The sequence below is a fragment of the Ochotona curzoniae genome, unplaced genomic scaffold (genome assembly GCF_017591425.1).
Source record: "Ochotona curzoniae isolate NIBS_2020 unplaced genomic scaffold, NIBS_Ocur_1.0 patch172, whole genome shotgun sequence".
Classification (NCBI taxonomy): domain Eukaryota; kingdom Metazoa; phylum Chordata; class Mammalia; order Lagomorpha; family Ochotonidae; genus Ochotona; species Ochotona curzoniae.
This window is the reverse complement of record NW_024466720.1, coordinates 1-12,785: the sequence shown is the minus strand read 5'-3', so window position 1 is coordinate 12,785 and position 12,785 is coordinate 1. Positions and strand designations below refer to the sequence as shown.

The following is a 12,785-nucleotide window of genomic DNA, read 5'->3' as shown; positions in this document are numbered from 1 at the left end:
CTTCCCCCCAAAACCATGATTTTTGTCATTGAATTTTTTTTTCTTACAATGTATTTTTATTGGAAAGGCAGATTTACAGAAAGGAGAGACAGAACTGTCTGCTGGTTCACTCCTCAAATGACCGCAGTAGCCGAGGCTGAGCCGATCTGAAGCCAGGAACTTCTTGCAGGTCTCCCGTGTGGGTTCATTGTCCCAAGGCTTTCAGTCATCCTCTGCTGCTTTCCCAGGCCACAAGTAGGGAGCTAGACAGGAACTGGAGCAGCCAGGATATGAAATGGTTCCCATATGGGATTCTGGGCACGAAAGGCAAGGATTTAGTCACTAGGCTACCGCATCAGGCCTGTCATCGGGTTTTAGTCAGCTGTGTGGCTGTTCTGCTTTTTCCCAATACACTCTACTACACTTGAACTCCTATACAGGCATGTTGAACAAAGCCTTTGCATGGTGCTACAGGCAGTATGTGGTGTTAAAAATGCACATATATCAGGCCCGGTGCAATAGCCTGGTAGCTAGAGTCCTCGCCTTGAACGTGCCAGGATCCAATATGGGGGCCGGTTCATGTCCCAGTGGCTGTGCTTCCCATCCAGCTCCCGGCTTGTGGCCTGCGAAGGCAGTCAAGGATGGCCCAAGTCCTCGGTACCTTGTACCCGCATGGGAGAACTAGAGGAAGTTCCTGGCTCTTGGCTTCGGATTGGCTCAGCTCTGGCCATTGCAGTCATTGAATCAGCAGACAGAAGATCTTCCTTTTTGTCTCTCCTCCTCTCGCTGTATATCTGACTTTCCAATAAAAAATATATCTTTAAAAAATGCACATATATCAAAACATAATGCATTATACTTTTAACATATAAAGTTTAAAAAACTTCAAAATATAAAAATGTAAATCTGAATTGTTAAACTCACCAAGAGGTAGCTATCTCATAAAGATCCCCTTGCAGATTTTGCTGAATTAAATGTCTAACACCTTTTGTTGCTGTCTACATAATAACCCTAAAGATTATTAGGTAACCTTTAACTTTTTGTCCCTAAATCCTTCAGTTTCTTCAAGCTCTTTAAGACACCACTGCCTCCTAACACATGTGAATGGTGGGGAGAAGTAACAGGACGTCTAATGCTCTCAAAAAGGCTTTCCTTCTAGAACCCCTCCTGCCATTTCACATTTTATGCATATACTCATGTGATGTCACATGGATGCTTTAAAACTTGGGGTAGGCTGACCTTCTTGCAGATGTATATACATACCTTTTATCAGATATAGGGAGTTTGGGGACACTATTCTTTCAAATATTCTGTTGCCCAATCCTCACTTTCTTTCCCTTCTAGAACTCCAATAATGTATATACTGACATGCACCATAGTCCCACAGGCGCTGTTATTTGTTACTCAAACTTTTTTCAAACTGGCTTGTTTTTGAGAGCCTTTCTTCATGATCAAGCCTGCTGTTGAACTCCATTAGTGAATCTTTCTTGATTATACATTTCCTAAAATGTCTGGCTTCAGATGGGGTTTGGGTGGAGAAGGTAGAGGGAGCTCTGCTGCTTTCACCACTCCCAGTCCTACCAGAGAAAGCTACTGCATCCCCCAAGAGATGCCCAAGCCAAGGCAGGTGCCTATGTGGGATGCACGAGACCCACCGAAACGCATAATCCCCAAGTTTGGAAGACAGGGTCCCATTGCCTGCCCTAGAACCAGAACAATTGCTGCAAAGATGCAAGCTGCTAACCCCATGGCTACATTACGGCTGAAGAATGGGTGGGTGGGTGGGTGGGTGGCTAGTTCAAACACACTGCTCTCCCAGCCTCTTCCTTCATCAAATGCCCTCCTTAGTTATTTTGTAAGTATCCATTCCACTCACTCTCCAACTTAATGGATGTTTAAATGGATGGACCAACTCTTGGAGTTCCATCTGCTGCTATTTTATGTGATGTTACTGTTCCCCAATCTAGAGGAGAGGAAACTGACTAAGAAAGGTTTTGGAATTAGCCCAGAGTAGTGGCACGGTAGCAGTTCAAGTTGGCTGTCTCTAGAACATATGTTAGGTCTAAAAATGGCTATCTGCTCTCTAACAAGCCTAACGTATCCTCACAGTAAACACCTCACAGGCCCCAATTTCCTGAGGTCTTAATGTAATTATCATGGAAATCTTCCTGTGGCATAGGCTGCTTCCTTTGTGTGATCCACCTTAGCTGGCTGTTGCTGGGTGTCATAAGTATTCACTCAGTCTTACCTCTCTTCCCACAGGCACAACTGCAAGATCGGAACGACCCGCAGCAATTGCTGTTAGACTTCAAACACATGTTCCCTGTTTTGTTTCCATTTAACCCATCCTCTCTGACCATGGACTCCATCCATATCCCAGCTTGTCTCAACCTGGAGTTCCTCAATGAAGTTTGAAGGCATAGACTTCCAACATGAACTTCAGTCCCAGTGAGAGCAAAAAGGAAGTATATGCAGAAAAGTGAATTCAGGGATCTATTTAAGGTGAGGAAGATGGGTCAAATCAGAGCCTGGCAGCCTGTGGAGAGCACTGAACTACACAGAAAAAACCACGCCCACGTCGTCATTTTTCGTACCTACTTCTCAGAACAAAAACACTTGAAATACGCAAGATTTTTAAGGTGGATTGCAGTCTAAACAAACACATATAATCTACAACCAATACCAAGAAGTCCCCATGGCCATATAAAAGATGCCAGTTCTATAAAAAATGGAAGTTGCCTAATTTTGCTATTTGCATATAACTGGAGAATGTCAGTTAAAACAATATTAAAAGATATATAAGTCATGTGAATTGCCTTTAAATGACTTTTAATGAATAAAGGTACTGCTAACTTTGACAATATATGCTAGCCTTCCCCCAGGCTGACTATCTGTAAGTGTGGATGAATTTGCAGTGAGATGTTTTAAAAACAAAACTATGGGTTCGGGCCTTCTGAGAAGCATCCCAGTATATTTTTAATGGCCAATAATACAGAGACAATGGGGTAACCACCAGACCAAATGCTTTGAGTATGAGTTTCTGATACATAACTAGAAGATCCAGTCCCACATGTTCTCCAACCTTTTTGTGTAAGCCTTGACTTAAAGGACCAGCTGTGCTAAAAATGCTGCTGTCCTGTGGCCAGCATTTTGGCCCAATGGATTAAGCTGTCACTTGTAACACCAGAATCCGTATCAGAATGCTGATTCACATCCTGGCTGTTCCATTTCTGATCCAGCTCCCTGATAATGGTCCTGGAAGAGCAGCAGAAGCTGGCCAAGGTGTTTGGGACCCCACCACCCATGAAGGAGACTCAGATGAAACTCTAGGCTCCTGGCTTTGGCCTGGTCCTACAAGGAGCTTTGGAAAAAAGGAGTTGTTTATCTGTCATTCTGGCTTTGAAATAATCTTAGGAATGTGTTGCCAGAATTCAGATGTGAGCAAGATAGAAAAAAATATTTGTTTCCAATGTGAATCCATGCTGCTACCAACAAAACTTGCACAAAAATCTAGAAACCAGTAACAATGGTGGTTTTACGTAGATATAAAAATCAAGTCAAAATGAAATCCTTTGATCTTAATGCCATTAAGCTTCAAATAACAGCATAAGACATTATTAACTCTTGACAACCCACATAGTAAGAGAAAAATTTTAGCTTGAGAATCGGATTTTTTTAAGATTTATTTATTTTTATTGGAAAGTCAGATATACAGAGAGGAGGCGAGACAAGAGAGAAAGGTCTTACATCCGATGATTCACTCCCCAAGTAAGCCACAACAGCCAGAGCTGAGGTGATCCAAAGCCAGGAGCCAGGAGCTTCTTCCAGTCTCCCATGCGGGTATAGGGTGCCAAGGCTTTGGGCTGTCCTTGACTGCTTTCCCAGGCCACAAGCAGGGAGCTGGATGGGAAGTGGAGCTGCCGAGATTAGAACCGGGGACCATATGGGATCCTGACTTTGGATGCAAGGCAAGGATTTTGATTGCTAGACTACTGTGCCAGGCCTGAGATTTAGATTGTTTAGAAAACCCAAAAATTAGCTCATTAATGTCTGTGTTAGCCAAAGGTTTGTGTTTTGTTTATAGAGAGAATTAGGTAACTGAGTCCAACTTTTTAAGTTATTTTCAACATTTTTGATACTTACCACATAAAAGTTATTGTAAATATCTTATAAAGATTTAAAAGCATCCAGTAATAACAGGCCTAGGTTTGTTTTAAGGATTTTCTGGACTCTTCAAAAGCAAGCACTCAGGTAATCCTGCATATTCCTCCTCCTGTTTTGACCATCTTGGTAACAGCAGGCTATTCTATGAATGCACATCAGGAGGGCAAGTCTTGAATCCTATTGGGATTTCTCCCTCAGTTAGAATACACCCCACCCTTTGACTTGGTCACTAGGTTAAAAGACTCCTGGGAACTACACACTTCGGGCCCTAAGCAGTCCATGAGCTCTGAGCTCAGCTTCTTCATCAGTTACTCTTCTCAGCTGTTGGGGCCAGAACAAGACACAGTGCTTAGGTTAAGACTGCTCACAGTTATGTCCAAAAACGCTGTTGTGAGCATGAACACTTCCCTCTGCATCCACATTGCACATGCTGGCATCTCTTGGACATCTCGGCATCACACAACCACTATCACCCATGACCTACACCTGTCAGCCCACACATTGACTATCTTGGGAAGGCCAGTCTAAAACAACTGGGTTTGTGGCTACCTCTTTAAAGTTGTTTACTTTTAGTTTGTTGTTTGGTGCATTTTAGTTGGAAACTCCATCTGTCACGTAAATACTGTCCTTTTAACCAAAAAATGTCTCAAGTTGTCATTCTACAGAGTAACTGTCCTCACAGTGTACTACCTTATACCTTCATTCTCTCTATCTCGTTGGGTAGCTACCATCTCCTGTTATTGGTTAACCACTAGGTGCCAAGGGCTTAATGTGTAAAAGCATGGTGAATGGAATAAGCAGGAGAGTGTCATGAACAGTCTTACCCTAAGAAATGATAGACTCCAAAAAGAGAAGTTTTTCACTGGAACTGTGCTTAATGTATAGGTCACTAGCAGTAAATTCCCACACAGTAATTTGCTGCTAAATAACTAGCTTTTAGTTAAACTTCACACTTGAAAGGTGAGTGAGACATCTTTAGAAAAACTTCTATGTTAGCATTTTTCTCTGCATCTTTAAAGTCAGTTCAACTCACCAAATTTCATGGAATCAATAATGACTTTAATTCAACATCAATATCTGAACTCTGCACCAAGCTATATCTTTTCAACATTTAAAATTTAATTTAAAAATTAAAATACTAAATGTAATAAAATTTAATGGACCTTTTCTCACAATGTGCCTTTAGCAGTCAGAAAAATAACGGACTTACCAATTGCTTCTCTGAAATGTTGATATAAAAACTTAATATTTTCCCTGACATCATGGTGAAGCTTTATCTTTTCAAACATTAGTATTTTTGAAGTTACTTAATCAAGCACTTGCAAATCCAACACTTTGAAGTACATCACGGGACCTGTATACCCATCCTAAGGTATGTGCACATGAAATTACTGGCTGAAGTGCACAAACCTGTACCCACCTGCATTCTCCCTATGCCATCGCATCTGCAGGTGCAGTGATGGGACCCGTAGGCTCACCTAACAAGCAGATTAGGCCCACAGGTAGGCTTCCCCTCCTCCCACAGAGCATGTCAACAGGACTTGAGTCCCTGGATTCTCCTAGTACTACATTTGAAGTGTTTTGTTCAAAGTGGAAGTTTAAAAAATTTATAAAACAATTAACAGTACTTCCTACTATTAGTTCAGCCAGTATTTACACAGGATCTTAATGTATTAGGAATACAGTAATGAGAAAATTAGACTCCATTTCTTTTGCATAGCAAAGCTGTTTTTACACACTTGGCTTAATTCCAAGTCAGCAATTGAGGTGTTTGTCTCACATCTGCCTAAGTCAGATGTTAGTAAAACACGACAACGTGCAAAGGACCCTGTAGTCTTTCTTCACAGATGATCTGGATGGCTTCTCAAATGAACTTGTTGCATGAGCCAATTTTTTTACGCATTTGTGCCGTAATCAGAGGAAAGGTTTAAAAAATTAGAAGTCAATGCTGGATGACAAACCATTTGTTTTTTTTTAGTTATAAAGGTCATTAGATCCTAGATTGTTTTTTTCTTAACATTTGTAATTCCAATAAAGGGGTTTAATCAGATGAAATTCTACTTGCTGAAGTGACACCATCTCAGAATAATGCATTGTAACAGTTTGGATGAAGGACTGCCTCTGAAGGCATTCACATCATATTCAGGAGAATATCTAACATGATAAGACAGATACTGAAGAAAATATTTTTCCAATTTGAACAAACCTGTATGCTTGTTTATACAAAAATGTGTGTAATGGCTATGGATAAAATTTTGGTAATAAATACTTTTGAATGAAGTGATATGCCCAATCTAAAGAGACCATGGTTGTAGCTACATCTGGGCTGAAACATATTGAATTCTCTGGAGAAACTTCATTTTGGAGCCTATAGTCAATGCATTGCATGATCTTTTAAGCCAGAGGTTGGCAAACAATGGCCCAAAGGTCAAGGTGGGGGATGACTTACCCAGTAAGATCATCGGGATTAATAAGCAAATACTTTAAATCTGTAAAATTAAAACAGTTTTGGCCAAGGAGAAAACTGGTAGATTAATGACACAGAACAGAGGGTCTAGAGCTAGACCCATATGGTATATAGTAGACAAGGCATGAGAAATCGGAAGCAGCTGGCACATTGACACAATTAGCTAATCCTCCACCCTAAGCACCAGCATCTGTATGGGTGCCAGTTCGTGTCTTGGCTGCCCTACTTCCCATCCAGCTCCCTGCTTGAGGCCTGGGAAAGCAGTCAAACATGGCTCAAAGCCTTGAGATCCTGAACCCACTTGGGAAACCCAACAGAAGCTTCTAGCTCCAGGCTTTAGAATGGCTCAGCTCCAACCGTTGCAGCTGTTTGTGGAGTGAACCAGTGGATAGGAGATCTTTCTCTCCTCTCTGTAAATCTGACTTTCCAATAAAAATAAGTAAATCTTAAGGAATGGGAAATACTGTGTGGAGGAATTTAAAAACAATGACAACCTCCCCCCAAATTGGAGAAACGTACATGGATAACGACTGTAATAAAAAAAAGCCAATTATCCCCAAATTCCATACCTTTTTAAAGAAAAATGAATACAATATTTCTCCAAAGTTGAGAGGAAAAAACAGATGCGTAGCTAAGGAAGACCCTCCTTGAGAAAGTGGGAACTTTCCCAATAGGTACCAGGACTTCTAAAACTGGTAACCCCAAACTGAATATAAATTGACAACAGTAGTTCTAGAACAAGACACTCCCAGGAGTGGAGTGGTGTTCCTTCTTAGGACCAATCCTGGAACACACCATGACATGGGAAGCCCTCACAGTGTGCTGTGGGGGGAAGGCCACCTCCAGAACTCAATTCCCAGACTAAGGAGAGTCACCCCCCCCTTTTTTTTTCTTTCTGGGTGGCTGACCAAAGAACCCACCCAGATCCCCTCATTCAGACAGTTCACCTGCTACCCAGGAGTAGGCGCATCTTCAATGCCTCAACAGGAAAACCATGTTTCAAAGGAGCTAAATTTCATGCATTATACACTCATTCTAGTAACAGCTGAGAAAGAAAAAAAAGGCCAACATCAGGCAACTGGTCTGATATTTCAGAGCTAGCCTTGGGTGGTGGGTAGTGGCAGAACTGACTTGGTGCTCCCTGCTGTCCTTCTGCATACAAGCCACCTTACAAAGTGCCACACATCAGACAGGGTCCTTCTAATAGAGACCAACCAGGGCCATAACTCTGCCCAGGCACAGAGAAAGGTAAGGCCACGCAGTAATAAACACCCCTGCTCCCAGCTAATACAAAACTTCAGGTGTTGTTTTGCAGTGTTATCCTTGCTCTGACTGGCCCTCTTTCCAGATAGGATTTATTAATAAACAGCTTTGTCCCTGTACCCAATCAGAGTGAAGCTTGCTGCTTTGCATCCTCTTCAGATTACCCAGCCAATGCCCCAAGCTTCCTACAAGATGTCCCGCAGTTCCCTACACTGCACCCACGGTATGTAGTTTCTCCGGTTACAGGAACAGGAAACTAGACTTGCTCAACTGCAGGTGCTTCTGGAGGGGTTTGGCTGGAAAAGCATCAACAAAGTATTATCTCTTTCATCAACATCATTTTGCTGAGTATTGCAAATAACTTTCAAATAGAAGAAAACACAATATTTACTTTCACCTGAATGCAAGATGATGTCTTAAGCTAGGGGAACACAGCAAGACTTAGAGTAAACATAAAACGAGGGAGTTGGGCAAACCAGTGTTACTTTGTACATACATTGAATTTCGTGCACTTAACACTCTTGTTTGGCAAATTAAACTTCTTAAAAGTAGGTATTTGCTGAAAGGATGAAATCATATCCAAGCTAATATTTGCCCCTTATTTTAAACCTATTGTATGTATAATGGTTAGATTAATAGTGAGTACATCTGTAACTTTATAAAGCACTAGAGATGAGCAAATTTACTGTCCTCATTTAGATTCATTTACCCAATCAAAAATCTTGTCTTGGCCCCACCCATTTCACCAGCTTTCCTGTTTCCACTACTGCTAAAGCCACTGCTGCTTAACCTACCAATTTTGACTGTCACAGGAAGACTGGGAAACCACGCTTAAGCACTGGAAAGTCACCCTGGAAATGGCGGCTACTCGGCCTACAGTATTTCCCAGAAAGTGACCCTGGAAATGTGGGAGATGCCTGGGCTGTGATATTTCCAGTCTAGATTTCTGTTTCTCGAAACATTGGTGTTTTTGAAGAATTTGTGTTGGCTGTTTTGCAACATGTCCTTTAAGTTGGATTTGTTCTGTTAATAAGATTCAGGTCAGATATTTTGAGTTAAAAATTCAGTGTGAGATTGTGTCTTCTGTGCAGCAAGGGGATAATTAAGTTTGTCCCATTTATTGGCAACAGTAAACTACATTTGTTTCCACCTTCCAAATAAAATGAAAATTTAAAAATAAAATGGTTTAATGGAGGAACAGGTAGATGCTTTGATACAGCAAAGGGACAACGTATTAAACAACCGAATATAAGAAGTAAGTTTGCACATATGAAAGTTCACTTTTTAAAGATTCGTTATAAACAGCTGAATTTTAAAAACTGCACAATGAGGGTTGTGCAGTTGGCCGATGCGCAGTTTAGAGCACCAGCATCCCATATTTCCCATTCAGTTCCCTGCTAAAGCGCCCAAGAAGACAGCAGGGGCACCCAGCCGGGGGACCTGGACGAGTTCCGGGCTCCTGGCTTTGATGTAGTCCAGCCCTGGGTGAGCGGGCATCTGTCTGTCTCATTGTAATTCTACCTTTCAAATGGAGGCACTAATGTTCTAAAAGCAACCGTACTGGGAGAGGGCCAGAACAAACATGACTGCCCCCCACCGCTTTTCCACCCGCTGACTCTCCGCCAGGCAGCGCCCACTCGCCCGGCCTCAGTCCGTGCTCAGAGCACACTCCATCACCTGGTTCCCAGAACTCAGATTGCGCAGTGGTCTGGTCATCATTGGCCAGGGCTCTCGGGCACGGCGGCGGAGGGCCCCCCCACCTCCCTCCCGCCTAGCCTCCCCCGCACCCCTTAACTCCCGCAGCTCCCGGTCCCCTGGCCCCACTTCGCCTGCCTCGTTTTCATAATCCTTTCAGGCCACTGGGCCTGATCATATAAGGAAAATATTGCGGGCTCATCTGGGGGCTGCATTTGGGGATCCGGGCGTGCCCGACCTTACTATCCTCGCTGTACCCCCTTTGCCACCCAGCATCCCACCCGCGCACCAGCCCGCCGCCGGCTACCCGGAACTGGTTGCTGGACCAGCCTCTGCGCAGTCGTTGCCCCAGCCAATCCCGCCGCGCCATCGCCCCGCCCCCGGCCCGCTCCGGAGGAACCCGGCGGGGCGTTTGGAGTCCCGGCGCCTGCGAAGTGTTGTCTGAGGCGGGGGTGAAGGGAACGAGGGTTACTTCCTGAGGCGTTGGGGACAACCAGTCCTCTCAGCCTAGAAACCGGGAAAGTCTGTAAAGCCTGTGATGTGATGGAAAAGCTCTCACAGGACACCAAGTCCCCGGGAGGGAGGCGACGGGTGGGAGTGGCCATCGGCGGGCGGATCCGCGGCTACTCGGCCGCGGCCGGGAAAATAGGCGAAAGGGAAGGGGCGTGACGTGACCTCGCTGGGAACCGCCTCCGTCCTTAAGGCCGGGGAGAGGGGGAACGCACCCTTGGAATCCCAGACCGGAGGCCCGCCGCCCGCCGCCCGCCGCCCGCCGCCCGCCGCCCGAGCGCAGCCATGTCGCTTCTCCGAGGTGAGCGCAGCTGCCTGGTCTGTCCGTCCCCAAGCCCCGGATTCCGCTTCCAAACCCGGCCGAGAGTCAGGGTGGGGGACATCGTGGGCTGAAGTTCCTGCGATCTTTCCGGCTCCGGAGAGGGGGCTCGATTAAAAAAAAAGAATCCCGAAAATAGTGTGTAGGCCAAAGAAGAAACATTTGCAAGATGCATACGACGCGGCTTCCGCATCATTTCCATCCACCGGACTCGGGCGGGCCTCCGACCTTGGAGGTCACTCCCTCTTGGTTGTTGTTGAGGTGGCTCGAGGCGGCGTAGGCAAAGCAGGTGCCCACTTGCCCGGTAGGGCGAGCCCCGCTCCTGCCTGAGCAGGGATGGGTGGTTCCTGAGGGAATTTCTGCCTGTGGGACCTGCTACCCCAGAATTGCTGGGTGGTGCTCTGTTCCTCTCCCCTTCCCTCTGCTTTGAGTGACAGCCACAAAGTGCAGGCATTCAGGACGTCAGTTTCACAGTTATTAACTTGGTAGAGTTACAGGTAGGATTCATGTGTCAGTGAAAAAGAGCATGCAGGGAGATGAATACGTCGGAATCTTGGAACTGGGCATGTTGTGGGACCGGAGCCCTAGAGCTCCATGATGAAGGTGGAACTTTCATTCTAAATTCCTGGAAGGGGATCCAAGGATTTACACGAGGGATTTGTGACCTGAGACCAATTTAGGATCTCCTGCAGTGGTTCAAGCAGCAGCCCTCCTGAACCCTGACACCGCTGGAGGGGAGGGGAGTGGCTTGGGAAAGGAAAGCGTGAGGAATGACCCGAGGTCAGTCTGCACGGCTTTTGATTTAACACGGTGATTGATGAGAAGATGCCAAAAATGGCTACGGGGTTTCTGGCTTGAGCCGTGCAGCGTTCATAACGAAGTAAAGAATAGGCTAAGAAGTCCTTGGAGCCTGGCACTCCACCAAGTGGAGCAGGGAGATTGGCATCACTTGGGGAGATCTAGCAGTCAGGCACAATGGCATGTGTGAAAACGGAGCGAAAAGTGTCCTGGAGCAAACGGCCATGTATCCGGCTTCCTACATAAGGATTTCACACCCTGGTGCCTTTCCCAGCTCAACTTTACTACCTTTACTGTAAAATGCAGTGCACCGTTTTTTTGTTTGTTTGTTTTTGTCTTTTTAGATGAGGTATCCAGAAAACCAAGTTCATTTGCAATCTGTATGGCAACCAGCTATCTTAAAAATAAAACATTTTTTTAATTGATGAAACCTTTTCTTATGATACAAACCTCTTTGAAAATCTGATTTAAAAAAAAAACTGTGACCCAACAAGGAAAAAAAAATGCCACACATGTATAAGGAAATGGGAACTTCATGAGTCTGTGAAACAGATTGCTGTGCTGTCACATTTTTCCCCTCTGTTTTTTCTGTTGTACAGATAAGGACACCAATGTCCAGATAAGTTGAGGATTTTGTGTAGGTAGTAGCTGTGACTAGAAACTGAGCTCTGAGCTTTGGGTCATGACAACTCCAGGCTTGTTGGACTACGTCAAGGATGCATCCTTCTCGCAGGTCATATCCCCCCAGGTGCTTTCAGGAAGCTGAGAAGAAAAGCGATCACCGGGGTTACTGTAGGAAAAAGGGCATGTTAAGCCGTTTCAATGTCCAAGAGGAGCTGATTGAGCCCCCTGGTTTTCATCAGCAGCGCTTCCAGGGCTTGGTGCGAGCTCACCCCTCGAATGCTAGTTGTACTGCCTGGTGGCTTTGTGGGCCCAGTCCCTGAATCTCTGCAAGGTCAGCAAGCAGGTAGCTTAGCTGCCTTCCTCCCGCAGAAGTCCACGCAGCAGCAGTTTCCCTCAGTCTGCCTCTTTGCTCTCTGTAGTGCTCTAACAAAATGAGTAAATGTTTACCTAGCACAATGATATCAAGGTAAGCAGCTCTCTTCATGCTGGCATTTTCAGCATTTTCAGCTCACAAGAATCTCTAATTTATAGGATTGTAAGATTAAGAATCTTTAAAGTATCTGACATTTGTATCTGGATGTTACAGGTTATTTGGAAAAAGCACATTTTGTAATAATTGCTTTACTTTGAATAATTGCAGTAGTTCAGTGACGACATCATTTCAGCTAATCTTGAAAGTCAGGAAGCATCCACTAAGGAATGATGGCAGCAGAGAGGAAGCTCAAAAGTAAGAGGGCTAGGAAAGAAAGTCATGAAGGGAACTTACTTCGTTTGCATGTGTGCTGTGTAAGAGTGCTTCGGGAAGTATGTGGAGCAATGAACTTATAAGATAAATTTAGTGTAAACCCTTACATATTAAAGGTCTTACAGTCTGTGGAAATACATATTTTGAAAAAGCACATAGATTTTAAAGTTTTTGGCACTTGCATAATCTTAGTTTTTTAATTACTATTTTTTTTCCCACAA

General features: G+C 44.4%; 1 protein-coding gene and 2 non-coding genes across 3 annotated transcripts in view; 1 reads left to right on the top strand and 2 right to left on the bottom strand.

Moving 5' to 3' along the window:
* LOC121166535 (unconventional myosin-Vb) overlaps positions 1-2,837 on the top strand; it is a 114,645-nt gene extending 111,808 nt beyond the window's left edge. Inside the window, exon 37 of the mRNA XM_040995715.1 lies at positions 2,242-2,837. Coding sequence (XP_040851649.1) covers positions 2,242-2,394 — 153 coding nt within the window. The 3' untranslated portion in view covers positions 2,395-2,837. The remainder of the gene's footprint in view (positions 1-2,241) is intronic.
* Positions 2,838-9,515: 6,678 nt separating this feature from the next.
* LOC121166537 lies at positions 9,516-9,598 on the bottom strand. Its single transcript, XR_005885430.1, has one exon.
* A 78-nt stretch (positions 9,599-9,676) lies between these two features.
* LOC121166538 lies at positions 9,677-9,798 on the bottom strand. The gene has a single exon (XR_005885431.1).
* Between the last annotated feature and the right edge of the window lie 2,987 nt (positions 9,799-12,785).